The 21,816-nt window shown below is 42.8% G+C and overlaps 2 protein-coding genes across 2 annotated transcripts in view; both read left to right on the forward strand.

Moving 5' to 3' along the window:
- Positions 1 to 9,756, forward strand: part of CCDC40 (coiled-coil domain 40 molecular ruler complex subunit) — a 45,556-nt gene extending 35,800 nt beyond the window's left edge. The window contains exons 18-19 of the mRNA XM_083148126.1: positions 8,827 to 8,985; positions 9,129 to 9,756. Coding sequence (XP_083004252.1) covers positions 8,827 to 8,985; positions 9,129 to 9,392 — 423 coding nt within the window. The 3' untranslated portion in view covers positions 9,393 to 9,756. The remainder of the gene's footprint in view (positions 1 to 8,826; positions 8,986 to 9,128) is intronic.
- An 8,833-nt stretch (positions 9,757 to 18,589) lies between these two features.
- GAA (alpha glucosidase) overlaps positions 18,590 to 21,816 on the forward strand; it is a 35,137-nt gene continuing 31,910 nt past the window's right edge. The window contains exon 1 of the mRNA XM_083148130.1: positions 18,590 to 18,688. The gene's annotated coding sequence lies outside the window, so the exon portion shown is untranslated. The remainder of the gene's footprint in view (positions 18,689 to 21,816) is intronic.

The following is a 21,816-nucleotide window of genomic DNA, read 5'->3' on the forward strand; positions in this document are numbered from 1 at the left end:
TTTGCTAAGCCGCCCAGTGTGTATGGGCAGGTGATGAGCAATCTCCTTTGTCTGCTGGTTTACCGCAGACTAAATGTTTTCCATAGCGTCCTGAGAAAATCGCTGGGTAGTGGGAAAATTGCTTAGTGTGTATGCATCTTAACACAGTGCCATAACTAGACATTTTGGTGCCCTGTCAGAAACTAAATTGGTGCGCAAGGCACACCCTACCCAAATTATAAATGTGTTTGCTCTCCTCGCATGGCAATATTATGTGTGACAATTCTATATTACTTGCTATTTTTGTTTTACTTCCAAGGATCCATAGTCTCTTGTCTAGGGGTTGTTCCAAATGTGTTCCAGATAAGTATTTCTGATTGGGTTTCTGGTGATATTTAAATAGGAAGTGGTTCACCAGCAGTTGCTTATATCGCCAGTTGTACTTATACTGTCCTTGTCCCGTAGAAATCCTTTTAAAACCAGTACATGCTTTGTAATGTTTAAAAATAATATATAAAAGCATAAACACAACAGAAGTACTCAAGTACTGGTTTTAACCCCTTCCCGACATTTGACGTACATTTACGTCATGGTCGGGAAGCACTTCCCGACACATGGCGTAAATGTACGTCATGGATTTAAACTGTCACCGCGTCTATAGACGCGGTGACAGTTTCAACATGTCTGCTGTCCCTGACAGCAGACATGTCCGTGCATGCCCCGGGGGGGCTGCGATGCCGCCCCCCCGTCGGCGATCGCTGTGATTGGCTGTTCAGTGTGAACAGCCATTCACAGCGTTTTCCTGTGTCACCGGCGAATAACGTTCGCCGGTGACACGGGATCAGAGGTGATTGGTGCTGTAAAGTACAGCACCAATCACCGCGGGGTGTAAGGGTGACACTGGTGTCACCCCACCTCACCCCGCCCGCCCCCAAAGGCCGTGATTGGTCCGTCGGTCCGACGGACCAATCACAGCCAAGGAGGGGGATTTAAACTAACGGTGACTGCACTGCAGACGCCATTCCGGTCTGGAAAGCGTGCAGTGCGGTCACCGTACCCCCCTGCCGCCATACTGACCAGAATACTTGCTGCAATACTTACCTGATCGCTGCTGATTGCTTCCTGGATCCTGTTCAATAATTGTGCCTTCCTGTGAAATTGTGCTGCTGCAGTGTACGAGAGAGAGAGAGAGAGAGAGAGAGAGAGAGAGAGAGAGAGAGAGAGAGAGAGAGAGAGAGAGAGAGAGAGAGAGAGAGAGAGAGAGAGAGAGAGAGAGAGAGAGAGAGAGAGAGAGAGAGAGAGAGAGAGAGAGAGAGAGAGAGAGAGAGAGAGAGAGAGAGAGAGAGAGAGAGAGAGAGAGAGAGAGAGAGAGATATTTTGTGCTGCTGCAGTGTGATATAGTTATAGATAGAGAGAGAGAGAGAGAGAGATAGAGAGAGAGGCCTACTGACAGAGTGCTATATTTTGTGCTGCTGCAGTGTGATAGTTATAGAGAGAGATAGAGAGAGATAGAGAGAGAGAGAGAGAGAGAGAGATAGAGAGAGAGATAGTGTCAGAGAGTGCTATATTTTGTGCTGCTGCAGTGTGATATAGTTATAGATAGAGAGAGAGAGAGAGAGATAGAGAGAGAGGCCTACTGACAGAGGCTATATTTTGTGCTGCTGCAGTGTGATAGTTATAGAGAGATAGAGAGAGATAGAGAGAGAGAGATAGAGAGAGATAGAGAGAGATAGTGACAGATTGTGCTATATATTTTTTATATAACTGACTGCTGCCCCCTCCTTTTGTGCTGATCAGTATAAATTAACTGATCAGCAACTTTTTGGGGGCGCAGGTTTTTTTTAATATATAGATATACCTGTCAGTGCTGCTGCTGCAGTGTCATAGATAGTGATAGATAGTGATAGATAGTGAGAGATAGAGAGATAGAGAGAGATAGTGATAGAGAGTGCTAAATTTTGTGTCTGCTGTCCCCGCCTTTTGTGCTGATCACTATATCTGAGGTGATCAGCAACTTTTTTGGGGGTACAGAGGTTTTTTTTTTTTTATATATACCTGTCAGTTGCACCAAAGGTTGTGCACCTGCTGCACCTCACTGGTAATCAGTGTCGCATCACTGATCACCTTTTTTTTTTGTGTGTGTGCTGTGGGGTATTTTTTTAATTTTTTTTTTTACACACACTGTGATTTTGTGGGTGTCCTGTGGCCGCTGTGCGCTGATCAGTGACGTACATCACTGATCATCTCTTTCGGCACAGGGTTGATCTATTTTTTTTTTTTTTTTTGATCAAATTCCTGTTGCCTTTGAGCGCTGTTCAGTGACAGACGTTACTGACCAACATCTGTGCTCAATTTTTGGCGCAGGACCTTTTTTTTTTTTTAACCCCTTCCTTTTTTTTTTTTTTAACCCCTTTCATTTTTTTTTTTTTAACACCTTCATTTTTTTTTTTTTTTATTGGTATAAAGTATTTTTTTTTTTTCTGCACTACATACACACTACACACTACATACCCCCCGGATTGAAATAAAGTTTGTGCCCCCCCCTACACTATACACGTGTTGAAACATTTCACTACCGGTAACACAAAAATAAAAATGGCATCCCAAATGTCCTCCCAAATGTCCTCCCAAATGTCCTCCCAATCATCCAGGAGAATGTATTCAGTGGAGGAGGCATATGCCATGCTTGCTTCTGACTCTGACACAGCCAGTGATGCAAGCGGGGAATTTGAAGGATTTGCCTTAAGCTCCTCTTCCTCCTCTGCTGATGAGGGACCCCCTCAAAGACGCCCCCGTAGATCAGCTGAGATTCCCCCCCCAATAATTGATCTAGTATGGACCCCACCACCAGACAATTTTGAGCCCCAGGTTCCTGAGTTTTTGGCCATGCCAGGAATCCAATTTGATTCCACAGGTCTCAGAGAAATTGACTTTTTCAAATTATTTTTCTCTGATGATTTTATAAATTTAATGGTGGACCAAACTAATTTATATGCCCAGCAGTTTATTGCTCAAAACCCCACGTCATCATTTGCTAGGTGGACCCCTGTAGATGCAGTAGAGATGATGACGTTTTGGGGTCTGGTGTTTCATATGGGCATAGTAAAAAAGCCAGAAATTAGGCAATATTGGAGTACAGATGTTCTGTACAGTACTCCATTTTACCGTATGGCCATGCCCCGGACTCGATTTGAGACAATTCTTAAATTCATACATTACACCGATAATGCACAGTGCCCACCCAGAGATGATCCCACCTTTGACCGGCTATTCAAAGTCAGGCCGGTCATTGATCATTTCAGTGCCAAATTTGAAGAGGTGTACATCCCTGAAAAATTTATTTGTATCGACGAGTCCCTTATACATTTTAAAGGAAGGGTTAAATTCCGCCAGTACCTTCCCAGTAAGAGGGCAAGGTATGGCATAAAAATGTATAAACTGTGTGAAAGCACCTCAGGGTACACCCACAGGTTTAGGGTTTATGAAGGGAAGGATTCAAGAATTCAACCGCCAGAATGCCCCCCCTCCCTCGTAGGTGTTAGTGGGAAAATTGTCTGGGATTTAGTGCACCCCTTCCTGGATAAAGGTTATCACCTCTATGTGGATAACTTTTACACTAGCATCCCCCTGTTTAAGGCCCTTGGTTCAAGAGGTACAGCAGCTTGCGGTACTGTGCGCAAGAACCAAAGAGGCCTCCCAAAAACGCACATTGCCCAAGTAATGAGAAGGGGTGAAAGCAGGGGAATATGCACCGAAAATATGTTGTTGGTCAAATATAAGGACAAGAGGGATGTCCTTATACTGACAACAATTCACGGAGACAGTACCACCTCCGTCCCTGTACGAGGTACCAGTACCCACACCTCAAAACCTAATTGTATCCTGGATTACAATAGGTACATGGGCGGAGTGGATCTTTCAGATCAGGTACTGAAGCCGTACAGTGCCCTGCGGAAAACAAAAATCTGGTACAAGAAGGTGGCCGTGTATATCATCCAGATGGCACTGTATAACGCTTACGTGCTATTCCGTTCTACCGGCCAGAGGGGGACATTTATGCACTTTCAAGAGGAAGTCATAAAGGGCCTAATATTTGGGAACCAGCAGGCAGAGGGCCCCAGTACTTCTAGTACTGGCCCCCGTATTGTACCAGGGCAGCATTTTCCTGATGAAATCCCCTCCACTGGAAAAAAGGGCAGGACACAAAAAAGGTGCAAAGTTTGCTATAAAAAGGGAATAAGAAAGCAAACTATTTTCCAGTGTGACACTTGCCCCGACAAACCCGGCCTATGTATAAAGGAGTGTTTTAAATTATACCACACATCTATGGAATATTAGGTTCATAATTTCACCGTGCTTCGGGGGTCTTGCTAATGCCACATAGCACCCACCATTCATTCCACCAGAATCTGAGCCGCAAAATCCAAAAATCACTCCTTCCCTTCTGAGTCCTGCCATGCACCCAACTGGTATTTTTTGGTCACATGTGAGGCATTGCCGTACTCGGGAGATATTGGGGCACAGATTTTGGGGTGCTTTTTCTCCTTCATACCTTCTGAAAATGAAAAATTTTGAGCCAGAACTGCATTTTTGTGTAAAAAATGTAATTTTTCTTTTTCACTGCCCACTTGTATCAAAATTGGTGAAACCCCTGGGGGTTTTAAATGTACACTATACCCCTAGATGAATTCCCTGAGGGGTGTAGTTTTCAAAATGGGGTGACTTGTGGGGGGGTTCCACTGTATTGGTGCTTGGGGGGTCTTGCTAATGCGACATAGCACCCACCAAAATTCCACCAGAATTTGTGCTGCAAACTCCAAATATCACTCCTTCCCTTCTGAGTCCTGCCACTTTTTGGTCACACATGAGGCATTGCCGTACTCGGGAGAAATTGGGGCACAGATTTTGGGGTGCTTTGTCTCCTTCATTCCTTGTGAAAATGAAATATTTTGAGCCAGAACTGCATTTTTGTGTAAAAAAATGTAATTTTTCATTTTCACTGCCCACTTGTATCAAAATTGGTGAAACCCCTGGGGGTTTGAAATGTACACTATACCCCTAGATGAATTCCCTGAGGGGTGTAGTTTGCAAAATGGGGTGACTTGTGGGGGGGTTCCACTGTATTGGTGCAACATAGCACCCACCATTCATTCCTCCAGAATCTGTGCTGCAAAATCCAAAAATCACTCCTTCCCTTCTGAGTCCTGCCATGCACCCAACTGGTATTTTTTGGTCACATGTGAGGCATTGCCGTACTCGGGAGAAATTGGGGCACAGATTTTGGGGTGCTTTTTCTCCTTCATACCTTCTGAAAATGAAAAATTTTGAGCCAGAACTGCATTTTTGTGTAAAAAATGTAATTTTTCTTTTTCACTGCCCACTTGTATCAAAATTGGTGAAACCCCTGGGGGTTTTAAATGTACACTATACCCCTAGATGAATTCCCTGAGGGGTGTAGTTTGCAAAATGGGGTCACTTGTGGGGGGGTTCTACTGTATTGGTGCTTGGGGGGTCTTGCTAATGCGACATAGCACCCACCAAAATTCCACCAGAATCTGAGCTGCAAAATCCAAAAATCACTCCTTCCCTTTTGAGTCCTGCCATGCACCCAACTGGTATTTTTTGGTCACATGTGAGGCATTGCCGTACTCGGGAGAAATTGGGGCACATATTTTGGGGTGCTTTTTCTCCTTCATACCTTCTGAAAATGAAAAATTTTGAGCCAGAACTGCATTTTTGTGTAAAAAATGTAATTTTTCATGTTCACTGCCCACTTGTATCAAAATTGGTGAAACCCCTGGGGGTTTGAAATGTACACTATACCCCTAGATGAATTCCCTGAGGGGTGTAGTTTGCAAAATGGGGTGACTTGTGGGGGGGTTCCACTGTATTGGTGCTTGGGGGGTCTTGCTAATGCGACATAGCACCCACCAAAATTCCACCAGAATCTGAGCCACAAAATCCAAAAATCACTCCTTCCGTTCTGAGTCCTGCCATGCACCCAACTGGTATTTTTTGGTCACATGTGAGGCATTGCCGTACTCGGAAGAAATTGGGGCACATATTTTGGGGTGCTTTTTCTCCTTCATACCTTCTGAAAATGAAAAATTGTGAGCCAGAACTGCATTTTTGTGTAAAAAAATGTAATTTTTCATTTTCACTGCCCACTTGTATCAAAATTGGTGAAACCCCTGGGGGTTTGAAATGTACACTATACCCCTAGATGAATTCCCTGAGGGGTGTACTTTGCAAAATGGGGTGACTTGTGGGGGGGTTCCACTGTATTGGTGCAACATAGCACCCACCATTCATTCCACCAGAATGTGTGCTGCAAAATCCAAAAATCACTCCTTCCGTTCTGAGTCCTGCCATGCACCCAACTGGTATTTTTTGGTCACATGTGAGGCATTGCCGTACTCGGGAGATATTGGGGCACAGATTTTGGGGTGCTTTTTCTCCTTCATATCTTCTGAAAATGAAAAATTTTGAGCCAGAACTGCATTTTTGTGTAAAAAAATGTAATTTTTCATTTTCACTGCCCACTTGTATCAAAATTGGTGAAACCCCTGGGGGTTTGAAATGTACACTATACCCCTAGATGAATTCCCTGAGGGGTGTAGTTTTCAAAATGGGGTGACTTGTGGGGGGGTTCCACTGTATTGGTGCTTGGGGGGTCTTGCTAATGCGACATAGCACCCACCAAAATTCCACCAGAATCTGAGCCGCAAAATCCAAAAATCACTCCTTCCGTTCTGAGTCCTGCCATGCACCCAACTGGTATTTTTTGGTCACATGTGAGGCATTGCCGTACTCGGAAGAAATTGGGGCACATATTTTGGGGTGCTTTTTCTCCTTCATACCTTCTGAAAATGAAAAATTGTGAGCCAGAACTGCATTTTTGTGTAAAAAAATGTAATTTTTCATTTTCACTGCCCACTTGTATCAAAATTGGTGAAACCCCTGGGGGTTTGAAATGTACACTATACCCCTAGATGAATTCCCTGAGGGGTGTACTTTGCAAAATGGGGTGACTTGTGGGGGGGTTCCACTGTATTGGTGCAACATAGCACCCACCATTCATTCCACCAGAATCTGTGCTGCAAAATCCAAAAATCACTCCTTCCCTTCTGAGTCCTGCCATGCACCCAACTGGTATTTTTTGGTCACATGTGAGGCATTGCCGTACTCGGGAGAAATTGGGGCACAGATTTTGGGGTGCTTTTTCTCCTTCATACCTTCTGAAAATGAAAAATTTTGAGCCAGAACTGCATTTTTGTGTAAAAAAATGTAATTTTTCATTTTCACTGCCCACTTGTATCAAAATTGGTGAAACCCCTGGGGGTTTGAAATGTACACTATACCCCTAGATGAATTCCCTGAGGGGTGTAGTTTGCAAAATGGGGTGACTTGTGGGGGGGTTCCACTGTATTGGTGCTTGGGGGGTCTTGCTAATGCGACATAGCACCCACCAAAATTCCACCAGAATCTGAGCTGCAAAATCCAAAAATCACTCCTTCCCTTTTGAGTCCTGCCATGCACCCAACTGGTATTTTTTGGTCACATGTGAGGCATTGCTGTACTCGGGAGAAATTGGGGCACAGATTTTGGGGTGCTTTGTCTCCTTCATACCTTCTGAAAATGACAAATTTGGAGCCAGAACTGCATTTTTGTGTAAAAAAAATAATTTTTCATTTTCACTGCCCAGTTGTACCACAATTGGTGAAACCCCTGCGGGTTTGAAATGTACACTATACCCCTAGCTGAATTCCCTGAGGGGTGTAGTTTGCAAAATGGGGTCACTTGTGGGGGGGTTCCTAACTTTTAGCATGTTATGGTGCCTAGAAACCTACATGGTGCCTAAAAAATAATCTCATAAAAAGGAGGCTCCAAAATCAAGTAGGTGCTCCTTCTATTATGAAGCCTGTGGTTTGGTCACCGTGCACACTAGGGCCACATATAGGATATTTATGAAAACAAAAGAATTGGGGGAATCAATTTTTAGTCACATTTCTCTAGTAAAATGTACTGTGTTCCTTAGAAAAATGTATTAAAATTGCAAATCTGCAAAAAAAAAGAAATTTTGAAATTTCACCTACACTTTGTTTTAATTCCTGTGAAACACCTAAAGGGTTAACAAACTTCCAAAATGCTGTTTTGAATACTGTGAGGGGTGCAGTTTTTGAAATGGCATCATTTATGGGGGTGTCTCACATACAAGTCCCTCAAAGTCACATCAGAACTGAACTGGTCCCTAAAAAAATCAGTGTTTGAAATTTTCTTGAAAATTTGAGAATTTGCTATTCATATTGTAAGCCTCCTAGTGTCCCAAAAAATTAAAAGGAAGTTGAAATAATGATGTCAACATAAAGTAGACATATGGTCTATGTTAGTTATTCACTATTTTGAGTGGTAAGATTATTTGTCTCACAAGCAGAAAATTTAACATTTTGCAAATCGCTAAATTTTCCATTTTTTCACGATATTTTGGTATTTTTCACAAAAAAACACAGACTGTATCGACCCAAATTTACCACTAATTTGAAGTACAATGTGTCACGAAAAAACAATCTCAAAACCACTGGGATAAGTAAAAGCAAAAAAAAGTTATCCCCACTTAAGTGAGACATGTCAGATTTGAAAAAAATGGCTCTGTCAGGAACGCAAAAACTAGCTCTGTCAGGAAGGGGTTAAAATGATTTCGTTTTGCTAAATAAATTAGAATTTTTTCACATTGGCCTAGTATGGTGATGCTTCATATCATTCCAAAAACATTGAGGAGAATTAAATAGCACAATAAAATTAAATGAAATAAGCAGTTTTAACTGTGGCTTGTTCTATACTGAATAGAGCACTGAAGAGTACAACAACACCCTCTCTGACCTTGAAGATGATCAGAGGTCACTTAGCGAAGCCATTGCAGAGAAACAGCATAACATCTCCAGCTTGAAACTAGACACCAGCTCCATGGAGACTGACATTGAACAACTACAAGAAAAGAAGCGACAGGTAATTTAAGCACAGCCATAAAGCTGACTCTATTAGCATGTTCTTTTTCAAGTAATTAGACCATTTAATTTCCCCTTGATTATGTTACTTTCCTGCTAACACTTTTCTAATTATTTCTCTATCCCTGTTATCTATATTATTAGAATCTGTCCCAGATTGTGGCCTTCCAGACTCGTATGAAGCATTTGCAAGCTGTAAAAGATGGAAAATACACTGCAATATACAGCAATCCACAAGCATTGGAAGCAGAACAGCAGAAACAAGAGGCTTGCATGCACACAGTCAGCACCATCATTCACCAGATCCAGCAGGAGTATCCCCAGTACCAGAGCGCACTGCGCAGCATTAGTCTCGCCCTGGAAGCAAGGCTCGGACCCCAGGAAAATGCCACGGAGAGGGCACCGTGAATAATATCACCTGCGTAGGTTACCTAGAAATGAAGAAACAATTCTGATGTCAGAACATACAGCCTATAGTTCAGGACAGACCAACCTGTGGCTCTCCAGATGTTGTAAAACTACAAATCCCAGCATGCCTTGCCACAGTTTTAACACTCCCTTATAGCAAAACTGTGGCAAGGCATGATGGGATTTGTAGTTTGATAACATCGGGAGAGCCATAGGTGCTTTACAGACTATATAGGTTGTACTTTTATTTTACATTTGATATCATGTTCTGTTTATACTTTACTAGGAAGAAGTATGTAAAATGCGTTTGTCTTTGCAGTTTTGTACAACTTGGAAAATATTAATACAATAAATCATAAACAAAAACCTACATTGGAACAAGATGTATTGAAGTCTGTCTATGTGGGAATATACTAAGGAACATGAATAAGTATAGGTAGGCTGATCATACTATCCCCTAAAACTGGGACACTCATGAATTGTAAAGGCAATCAGTAATTTCCCTGCATGCAATTTGTTTTCACCCCAGAGGGCTAAACTGGATGGCCTATATTTAAGTGTTAAGGGTCCCATAAACCTGCGATAAATTGAGGCAATCCTCCATTGACTAGATGATTGCTATAATAAATTGGTGAAGCATGTGCTCCCCCTAGTGGCAATTGCCAAATCAGATTTTTAAACATGCTTTAAAATCCAGACTTATTTCGGGTTTTAATTTTTTTTTTATCGGCGATAGAATAGTCTACTATGTGGGTGGGGACATCTATGTTTTTTGGCAGTGGTGACGGGACCCCAGCTATGGAGGGCTGGGGTCCCCTTTGTCATCTCCAGTGGCCTGGGATACCCTGGGTGCGGGACCTCCAGTTGTTGTGGTGGCCCCTTATCTGGTGGTAGTTGTTGCCTGAAGCCAAACTTTCCGCTGAACTTTTTTTTATATTTCAAAATGGCTGTGCAGAGGCAATCTCAGCTCACTGCATCATCGCCCCACCCCCGGCCACTGTAAACGGTTTATTTAATTGTTGATTTAAATATTTCCTTTACAGGACTATAGGCACCAGCAGGTTTTTACTGCCCTGCATACTGGTATTTATGGTTCTCCAAGTACCAGCATGCAGGGCAGGCTTGCTGGGACCTGTTATCCCACTATAAATGACAGTATTCCTTTATCCAGTAGCACAAGCTATTAACCCTGTACCCACCACCCAGAGGTGCGAGGGATACAGTCCTGGTCTTCAGTCCAGGTGTGGGGTACCCTGGAGAGGGGGACCCCTTTATTTGGGTTGGTCCTCATAATTCTAGAGTAGAATATGGTCGGCTAGTAATAGTAATACTGCCCAGTATTTAAATGTTCTCAATATTACAAAGAATGACAAAATTACAATTGATTGAGCTAATGTATAGGCCAGGGGTTCCCAATCTTTTTTGATTCACGGCACCCTAGAGAATCAGACTTTTTTTCACGGCACCCCTAGGTCAATTTTTTTTTAATTTAGATTGGGTTTATATGCGATTCTTAGTGGCAGTTATGTGGTAAAGGGCAGGATTTGGTTCTGTTGGTACACATTCTATGATTGCCAGCTACCAGCACTGGTTTTGCTCATAAATAATTAACCATTAATAATTTGAGTTGGTCCTAGACCACCAAGCCGCGGCACCCCTGCATGTGTCCCGAGGCACCCCAGGGAGCCACGGCACACAGTTTGGGAAACACTGGTATAGGCACTTTCAAGATGCAGGAAAAAAATCTTTAATGTATGGGCAAGTCCTATAGATTGGGGACACAAATTATCTGGGGGGGGGGGGGGGGGGATGAAAGGGCCCACACACGTGTGATAAATTGGAGAAGATTGTCACAATCATTCGGTAATGTATAGTCAGCTCCTACTGGTGATCCTGATCAAAAATTGATAGGGATCGCCAAATAAAATGTTTAAACATGTTTAAAAAGCTGATTTATCAGGGATTTGCTTGGCTAATATATGGCGAGGACTTCTTCACCGGGACAGAGGGGTGCGGCGGTGTTGGTCAGGGGTAGTGGTCCGGGGTCCTGCATCGGCGGTGACAGTGATGGTCTGAATCAGCGAGGATGCCAATGCAGTAGCTGCATTTTTTTATACAGGTCAAAATGTCCACAGTGAGCCAAATGGGGTAAGCTGAGTCATCCCTCCACCCCATTGGACTGGCTATATCCTTTAAGCTGTGTACACACGGGGGCGATAGGGGCTGAAATCGCTGGGAATATGGTCGCTGGCGACCATATTGCCAGTGATGGAAGTGTGCCCCAGCGATAAATTGCCGGGTGCGCGCTCCCGATTTGATTTCAGCCCCATTGTAATCGCAAGCTCCTGCGACCAGCTGATTACCTCTGCGGCTCCTCCGGCAGAGGTTCCCTTTTATCAGCGACCATCTCTGGTCGCTGATGAAAAGGAGACACTGGGCAATATATTGCTCAGCAATGTATTGCTAGCAATATATTGCTCAGCAATATATCTCCCCCCATGTGTACGGGGCTTTAGAATGTAATCTCTAACTAGCAAGTCCCTCTCTCCTCATGTGCTTTTCTAACATTGGGGCAGATGTATTAAGCCTGGAGAAGAGATAAACTGGAGATAAAGTTGAGATAACTTGGAAGAGTTAACGCACCAGCCAATCAGCTGTGTTTGAAATATGACAGTTTGGATCTGATTGGCTGGTGCGTTATCTCCTTCCAATTTATCTCCAGTTTATCTCTTCACCAGGCTTAATACATCTGCCCCATTATATCTGTTACGTTTATACTTGTATCAGTGTCTGCTGCAACTGTCTTATATTTACCAAAGTGCTTGTCTTAACTTGCATTTGTACTGTAAATCACTACTTACTTGATTTTTTATCATCTGTGGATTGTCAGGCGCTGTGGAACCCTTATGGTACCATATAAATGGACAATAATAATAATATTAGCGAGCGCGAGACAGGGGGTTGGCATCCGATGGTGGAGCAGGAGCTGGCTAGAGCTTCTGAAGATCCGAAGCCCTGGGGAGGCGGTGGCCATGCAAAAGAGCCTAAAGGCTGCCGCCCCCAGATGAAGGTGCAGAAAATTTTAAAACAATAGGTGCTGCCTGGTTATTTAAGATTTCATTTGCATTGGGACTATAGGTACCAGCAAGCCCTTACTGGCCCACATGCTGGTACTTGTGGTTCTCCAAGTATCCGCATATGATGCAGGCTTGCTGGTACCTGTAGTCCCACTGTTAAGGACAATATTACATGATGCACTATCAACATCGTACTTACCACCAATGGGTGTGGGGTATAGCTCGGGCTTCAGCCCATATCTGCCCCTTAATTTCGGAAATCCCCATGAATCCCTAACCTGGGCTGACTAGTTAGGGAGTGCGGAATGCTTTGGCCATAGGACACCATCAAGTGTGTCCCTGGCTTGTGGCATTAACACCCTGCTAGTGGTGCCCAGTGCTGGCTTTAGTGGAGCCCACTCCAAGAGTCCAGGGCTGGTTATGCTTTTCCATACAATTGTATTTTTTAAATTTATATCTGTTAACAAAAGGGTTCATTATGGTGGGAGCTTACGTGTAGATTGGGGACAGGAGGCAGTAGTAGTATCGCACATTATTTAGCTGATGTATGGGCACATTCAAGATTTTAAAATACAATCTTATGCGCTTTACATGTGCCATGGTTTTACCAATATACTCATATGTATGGTTTATAAACAGCTTAACAGTGATGTTACCTATGCCATTTACAGCTTATTACCTATTCATTAATATGTGGCTCCCGTCTAGGTCTAATCACTGACACACATATTTATTTCACGTGTTGTCAGACCAAAAACACTAAAGTGAGCACACAGATCTAGCATGGAACTGTTATGGAGCCTACACACGTAGCGATACTGCTGAGTGTTCTAAACGATGCTAAAGTGCTCAGAGTGCTCAGCACACAGTGATGTGTCAGCGATGTGTGCTGAGCGATATGTCAGGACCAGTGTTCTTCGCAGAGACACTGGTCCTGACCCCAGCGATTAATTAGATTTATCCAGCATGCTGAATATTTATCGCTGGGGCAATAGCAACACGTGGGTCCCTCATCGCTATGGCCTCTACACACAGAGCGATACTGCTGAGCGTTCTGAGCGATGCTAGAGCACTCAGAATGCTCAGCACACAGCGATGTGCCAGCGTGTGTGCTGAGCAATCTGTCAGGGCCAGTGTTCTTCTCCAGCATGCTGAATAGTTATCGCTGGGGCAATAGCGACGTGTGGGACACTCATCAATATGACCTCTACACATGGTGCGATGCAGGGGCATTTTCAAAGAGACCTAGTAAGATTGCTTAGAAAATGCCCCTAAATCGCTACATGTGTAGGCCCCATTAGTGTATAGCAACAGTGTACTTCCTGAAGAGACTAATGGTGGCAATACTTCTAGCAGCAATCTCCCTCTCTCCCTCATTAGTCTAGCAATCTCCCTCATTTCACCTAGCACACATTACACCAGGGCTGGGCAACACCAGCCCTCCAGATGTTGATGAACTACACATCCCAGCATGCCTTGCATCAGTTTCAGCAAGGCCACATAGCAAAACTAATGCAATGCATCCTGGGATGTGTAGTTCATTAACATCTGGAGGGCCAGGGGGTGTGGTGGGGGGGGGGGGAGGGAGGGAGGAATGAGTGATAGATACCTTTTACATTGATCCAGTCATCCATTTCCCAGCACTTTGCCAAGTATAGTCGCTCTTACTAACTGCTTTGGGGCTCATCTACATTTGGATATAGGTCATTTTAAATTACACACCCACGCTTCTAGGTGGCACATTCCCAATCTCTTTTCACAATCTCTCCATATATGGAACTAGACACGCCCTTCTGGTGGAGCATGACATGTCCCCTCAATGGGGCGCTTTGCAAAATTCTATTACCAACTATAATCTCCCTGAAACTAGTTTTCAAAAGTAGGCAAGTATTATAGCAGATTGGTCCTGATGCTTCCAGACTGCCAGTCTCATCCCCCAGTACCTCCTGTGCCATACACTTACTGCTCATTGCCTCCTTCCAGTTGCAAATTAAATATACAGTATCTATGTAGTAATTACAACAACAAAATCAGCCTCATGTGCCTATCAGGGCTATTATGCAGGAGAACCTGCTGTGTCTCATGTGCTTAGTGTGAAGATGGTGACCCAATTTTTGGGAGCCTCCCAGCCACTCCCAGAGGGTATACATGTATGATATACTTTCTCCTCTTCTGCTTCAGTTCAATGACTCAAGAGAAGGAACTCGCACCAGGCGAGTTTAAGCAGCGCTTGTAGCAATGAATAAGACACAATGGTATAAAAAGATATAAATTTTACTCAAAAAGTATACACAATATTACATAATATATAACAATAAAAAAACACAGTAAGGGTTTAAGGTAGGTAATAAAAGTAAACTGGAATTAACGATTCTTTAAAAAGGTGAATGTCCCCGCCTCAATGAACAATACTGAAAAAGGTAAGTATTTTTCCTTGTTTTTAGAAAAAAGGGTAAGTGCACATTACCAATGGAGGGTTTCTGGATCCTTTCAAATAAAGATGTAAAGCTGGAAGTCCTCACGATGTATGCGGTGATTTGATGTGTTGCCGCTGGAGGTATAAAGGGTCGCTCAGTATGTTCCAGTCCTCTTTTTTGAGGGTGTGAGAACTGATGTTGATAGTCTCGAACACCGGAGGATATTCTGCAATGATGCGCCCAGATGGAATTGCCAGCAAGGATCAATAAAGGCTTCCGTGCCCAGACAAGAGCTGCGCCGGTATAGATGTTGTTTTACCAGCGATGACTGGAGCACGGTGTCCGCCAAATGGATGATGATAAACCAAGGATTTTGTAAGTGTCCACAACCAGTTTGTGGTAGCAGTAGAGTCCAGAGGTGGGGAGAGGAAACACCAGGGTTCACCTAACGCGTTTCACTGCTTTCCTGCAGCTTTACCTTTGATAAATTAAAATGTCCCCCCACCTTCATAGACATTTTAAACATAAAGAATATGAGAGTGGTGATCCAAAAGGGTGTGTGGCCTCACTAAAAGGGGTGTGGACTTGAAAGAAAGACTACTTTATACCCCAGTCTGAACACCTATACATTGGTCACTACAGGAAAAAGAAAAAAAAAAACAATGCCCTTATATTATGTCTTTTTTTCTTTCTTGTAGTAATGCCTCTTAAACATTATGACACACACGTAATGTAACTTACACTTTATTACCCCTGCCATAATGCCCTTCACACATTATGCCCAACACTGTACTTTCCATTACACAATATGCCACCCACCATAATGCCCATTACACATTATTCAGCACAGCATAATGCACATTACCCAATATGCCACACACAGTTATGCCTATTACACATTACGCCACATAATTTTATGCACCAAACACAATAATGCCCCTTACAAATTATGCCCCATAGTAAGGCTTCTAATTACTTTTAAATTCCCTTCTTGTTGTTAGTGGTTCATGCTCTGGGTTTCCACATTCATTGTCAGGGGTTTCATGGCAGAAGATGCAGTTTGCTGCATCTTGACCTGGGGGAAAATAGGACCTCTAGCAGCTTTTGGCATTTTTGGTTTTGGAGGGACATTTTTTTTAACAGATTTCCATGCAGATGGCTAGACCATTTGGAATCTGCATAAACACTAAACTCATATAGGCACTACATGGTTCACCTGCCGGTAGAAATGTCTCTGCCACTCCATAGATGGGAGTGTCGGTGCTGGTGCCCCTAAGCCACCGCAGGGTCTGCCTGAACTAATGCTACGTCACTGTATGCAACGCCATTGATACTCATCGCCAGTATCACTCCAGAAAGTGTTGCATTCTGGAGCTTGGTACTGTACATATGGTAAATACGGCCAAAACCTCATAAACTGAAAAACTTTATTGATTTGTACGTCAATTTGTTTCCAGCGTGTCTGGGTCACGTGACATGTACATCGTATGTAGAAAAAATACAATATCATGTAAATGTATGCCATTTTTTATGCATCATACTTATTAGTTGCTTATACACAATAAGTTGCAATATAAGAAGATCAGCATTCTGGGATTTGTAGTATACTTGTGGGATTGTACACATAAAAAATGGTAATAAAAAGGGATGCATATACCCTTGTATACAAAAGTAGATTAAAATTAGGTGTATAAGCAACTAATAAGTATGATGCATAAAAAGGCTTCGTGAGTGGTATACAAAATCTGTCCGTTTAAAAAAAAAAAAGGTGTATACTGTAAATCCATCAATAGGAACAGGATCCTTACAAGTGAGGAACTTTATTTAGGGGTGCCTATCCCAATATCACATTTTCCAAAAAGCTACCCGTCTTTTAACAAGTTTATACTATTTTTGTATTTTTTATTGTGTTTTTTTAAAATATGTATAGTGTCTAATTAAAATTATAATAACGTTAAAAATCAAAACGCTGTGTCACAATTGTTACATTTTCCTCAGAGCACAGCTTTTCTTCTTTTCAATTGCATGTGGTCTTTTCGGTGATTGACAACCCCCATTTTCAGCTGCTGCTTTTTTTGAGTGAGGAGCCCTAAAGGTAGCACCCGTCAAACTGCCCTTGTGACAGTTAACTCTTCATCCCTTTTCATGCCTCCTCTCCCCTCATGAGCATTACAGGTGGCCACGCCCCCTTTTCTAAAGCGTGCGTGCCTTCGGCGCACGCAGAACAACATTACTATCTTTCCATACCCCCACTTCAAAATTTCCACTTTGACCACTGGTAATGACTATATTTTTTCGCACAATACACCCTGGGCTAGATTCTCTAAAGGCCCCCATACACTAGGGCGACTTGTCCTTAGGACAAGTCGCCCCCGACTTCCCCCTGAGCTTCCCCGGCTGCTCCCCGGGGGAGCTTGATTAGATTGGCACTTGATGTGCCATTTTTTACATGTGATAAATCGTCTCGATTTATCACATGTAAAAAACCCAGGGAGCAGGGGGGGGGGGGCTACAGAGCAGGGCTGCTGGTGGGAGCAGGGGGGGCTGGGGACGCTGCGGGGGACACAGGCGGCATAGAGCCGGGCAGAGGGAGCCGGGAGCTGTCAGTGCTAGAAAAAAAAGCCTATACAATGAATGGGCAGCCTGTGATTGGCTGAGCGCTCTCTCAGCCAATTGCTGACTGGCTGAGAGAGCGCTCAGCCAATCACAGGCCGCCCATTCATTGTATGGGCTTTTTTTTTAAATTCAGTACTGACAGCTCCCGGCTCCCCCTGCCCGGCTCTATGCCGCCTGTGTCCCCCGCAGCGTCCCAAGCCCCCCCTGCTCCCTCCACCGCCGCGCCGCCCCACTAGGTCCCAAGTCGGGTGGTCGGACGTGCAGCAGGTCCGACCACCCGACGCAGATCCGATGCGCACGGGACCGCGCATCGGATCTGAGGGGACATCAAAACTAGCCGATTTTGGTCCGATTTCGGCCAGATCCGACTGATCTGGCCGAAATCTGACCAAAATCGGCTAGTGTATGGGGGCCTTAAGGTGCCCACACACTAGAAAGATCTGCGATCATAAGATGTGTGCATAAATTAGCCTTCAAATCTTTGGTCCGCCCTGGACCAAAGATTTCAGGCAAGCGCACATCTTTACCAAAGATTTTTCTTAAGATCCTGTGTGCGTTCCTATGGATCTTTTGTTAAATCTTCTGATCTTTCGTGCAGCACGTAAGATCAGAAGATTCAGCTAAAGATCCACGGGAGCGCGCATCGGACCGATATCGGCCGATTTTCGACTGATTATAGGTAAATATCGTACGATATATCGACCGATTTATCGGAAATCGGCCAATCGGCCCAAAAATCGTTCTTGTGTGTGGGCACCTTTAAGCTTCAAAAGTTATAAAAAGGAGAGTGATAAACAGCCAGCCAATCAGCTGATTGGCTGGCTGTTTATCACTCTCCATTTTATTACTTTTGAAGCTAGAATCTGGCCCCCTCTCTTTTGCAACTCTGTGCTAGGTGAGTTATATTATGATGAAACAGGCACATGTGCAAGCTATATGCATTGTGTACCCTTATTATACGTACACTACATTTGTCGCGGTAAGCATCAATAAACATATGACCTAGTGTGAAACCTATTACCTACTGCACTGCTGGGCTGCACTTTCACTTCCTCTCCCAGACTATTGGATGTTCTGTCACGTGACTTCCAAGTCACATGTCTGTGAAATCACATGACTCTGTGTTATTAATGGACCTGCTGCTGGCACAGCCGAGGTCAGGGAGCAGCTGCTGTATGTGGGAACGGTGAGTGGATGTTTCGCATAACTTACAATAGATAATTTTAAGATTCTTGGCTGCAGTGGAAAGACGAGCATACTGTGTATAGTGGCTTTTATGGTCCTAGAAAGTCTCTACCAGTGTACAGTACCTGTGTTTTATTATATGTATAAATCATGTGCTGGGTAAAAGGGACATTTGGGGAAAGCTATTGTTCTGTATCTGCATTGTGTGATCAGTGTGTGTCTGTTTGAACAGACTTGAAGAATAACAAGATGGTAAAATATGCATTCCCCAATAGCAGCAAATATCAAATTAGATGTGTATTAGTAATGTGAATGTGTGGAATATGCAACTTATGGTGTACAGCTGAGTGGTGGTGGTTGTTATTACACACTTATAATAGTACAATGATGGAGGCTTTTTTTTTGTATTTCATGTGCAAATTACAAATGTAATATATTTGATATTTTCTACTTGTTTAGTATATAACCGTAGTCAGTGGTTTGACAAAATACTTTAATAAGATGGGAGTTCTATATCATAGGGGATGTTGCTATGGCAACCAAACTGATACTATCTATCTATTATCTTCCCGAAAGTGCTAAATTAATAAGAAGTAGATTCTGATTGGTTGCCCATAGCAACATCCCATGTGAAATAGAACTCCCATCTTAGTCATTTCCCCCCATTCTGTCTCAGTTGTAAAGTCTAAAGTTGTCCTTTAAACATTACAGGTCATTATGATGAATAAAAATGTTTGGCATATTTCACACCTATTTTGACAAATTTACTTGGCATTCAAAGGGTTAATTCATTCAGATATCTTATTCCACTGGCATGTAAAGCTGCGTACACAACTTACCGTAACATTTATTTGTCCAGACTGCCAGTCATTCAAGAGTGTACCCGACTTAAATATGGGTATTTATTTATTTATTTATTTACAGTTTTTCTTATATAGCACAGGATATTCCGTTGCGCTTTGCAAAGGAAACAGTAATACAACAAACTGGGTATTTACAGACCGTCAAAAGGAAGGAGGGCCATGCTCGCAAGCTTACAATCTATAGGGAAATAGGCATTAATACATGAGGATAGATACTGTATTCTTTATTGCATCCATTCCACCAGAATGCAAGGTTCTGTGACTGGTTCTGGAATTTGATAAACTTGCCTAAAGAGATAAGTTTTTAGGGAATGCTTATAGGTTTGGAGACTGGAGGAGAGTCTTAAGCTGTGTACACACAGGGGCGATAGGGGCTGAAATCGCTGGAAATATGGTCGCTGCCAGTGATGGAAGTGTGCCCCGGCGATAAATCGCCGGGTGCGCGCTCCTGTTTTCAGCCCCATTCTAAACGCTGGTCGATTACCTCTGCGGCACCACCGGCAGAGGTTCCCTTTCATCAGCGACCATCTCTGGTCGCTGATGAAACGGAGACACTGGGCAATATATTGCTCAGCAATGTATTGCTAGCAATATACTGCTGAGCAATATATCTCCCCCGTGTGTAAGGGGCTTAATTGTACTTGGGAGGGCATTCCACAGAGTGGGTGCAGTCCAAAGAAAGTCCTGCAGTCGGGAATGGGAGCGAGTAATGAGTGTGGATGAGAGAGTATACACCTAAAGGTTGATCTGTCCTTCTGTATGGTGCTTCAAACCAATTATTGCCTAATTCAATAAAACGCAAGCATATTGTTGGTATTCCAACCATTCTTTTGTGTGTTTGTTTATATATATATATATATATATATATATATATATATATATATATATATATATATATATATATATATATATATATATTTAATTTTTTTTTTTTTTCATTTATGTACTGTTTCTTTTTAACTAAGAATCAGCAACACTGACTTTTCCAAATTGAGGAACCAGAGACTACCAGAAAAAAATCCCTTTAATAATATTGGGCCACACAAGTAGGGGGTCAATTTTCGAAGTTCTATTTTTCATGGGATGTTGCTATCGGCAACCAATCAGATACTATATTATCTTCTAGAAGGTGCTAAATAAATAGGAAGTAGGTTTTCATTAGTTGCCCATAGCAACATCCCATGTGAAATAGATGTCCCATCTTAGTAATTTGAAACAGTGTGCATTCGCCATGTCAAATTTCACCATGTCGACGACAGAATGTTATGATGTCCACAGCAGACATGTAAGGTTTTAAATTACTTGTGTAACATGTCTACATTTTGTCATAATGTTGCAAGTTGATATCAATGTCAACACAATGTACCAAACCCATTAAGAACAGAGTTTATTCCCTTAGATTTCAGTTAGGGGCATATTTACTAAAGTGTGAGTTTTAGAAGTGAGGGTAGTCTAGCGATTATCCACTACAAGGTTCTGGATCTTTTGTTCAGAAGAGTTAAATAAAAATCCTTAACATTTAGGATGTATAGGAGCATTGCTAATAAAGGATAGTTCTCAGCATGTCATTTAAGATTTATGACAAACAAGACTATAATTAAATTTGTTTATGCCCACACCTATATACATACACCCTGTTGGGTAATTGGAAACCATTTGGGTTGAACTTATATCTTGACTGCCCAGCATGGCATCCTCATTAAAGCACAGATGATAGCTACAGTGTGTGTGCGTAGTCTGATTTCCTTATTTATTTATTTATTATGTATATAGTACACACACATTCTGCAGCGCTTTGCAAAGAATATATGAGCATTCACCTCAGTCCCTGCCCCAGTGGAGCTTACAATTGTCTAATGTGTATCCAGCTTTGGATACATCATGAAAAATAGCATTTTTGAGTCTACACATCTTTATTGTACATTTACATCCATGATCAGCCTTTTATAAAAAAAAAGGTGCTACAAAGTGCATGCATCTCTAAATGTGGGTGAAGGTTTTGCAGCTGACCAATTTTGCACCAAGACTACTGGACAAAACTACGTGGACTCTAATTAACTTGTTTGTATTTGGATGTTCTTCTAAATGGCCACTCATACAGCCATGGAATCTCTGTTGTCACACATAAACAATTGACTAGGTTGTATATAGGGTATGCCGGCATTTCTTCGGGATTAGACTGCTCATGCACAGTCTAATGCTGGGCAGCGTCTGAGCACTTAAGGTCTCTTTGCTTCACACTATAGACAGTCAGTACAGCAAGTCA

Source organism: Crinia signifera, chromosome 6 (assembly GCF_055691185.1).
Source record: "Crinia signifera chromosome 6, ASM5569118v1, whole genome shotgun sequence".
Taxonomy (NCBI): Eukaryota; Metazoa; Chordata; class Amphibia; order Anura; family Myobatrachidae; genus Crinia; species Crinia signifera.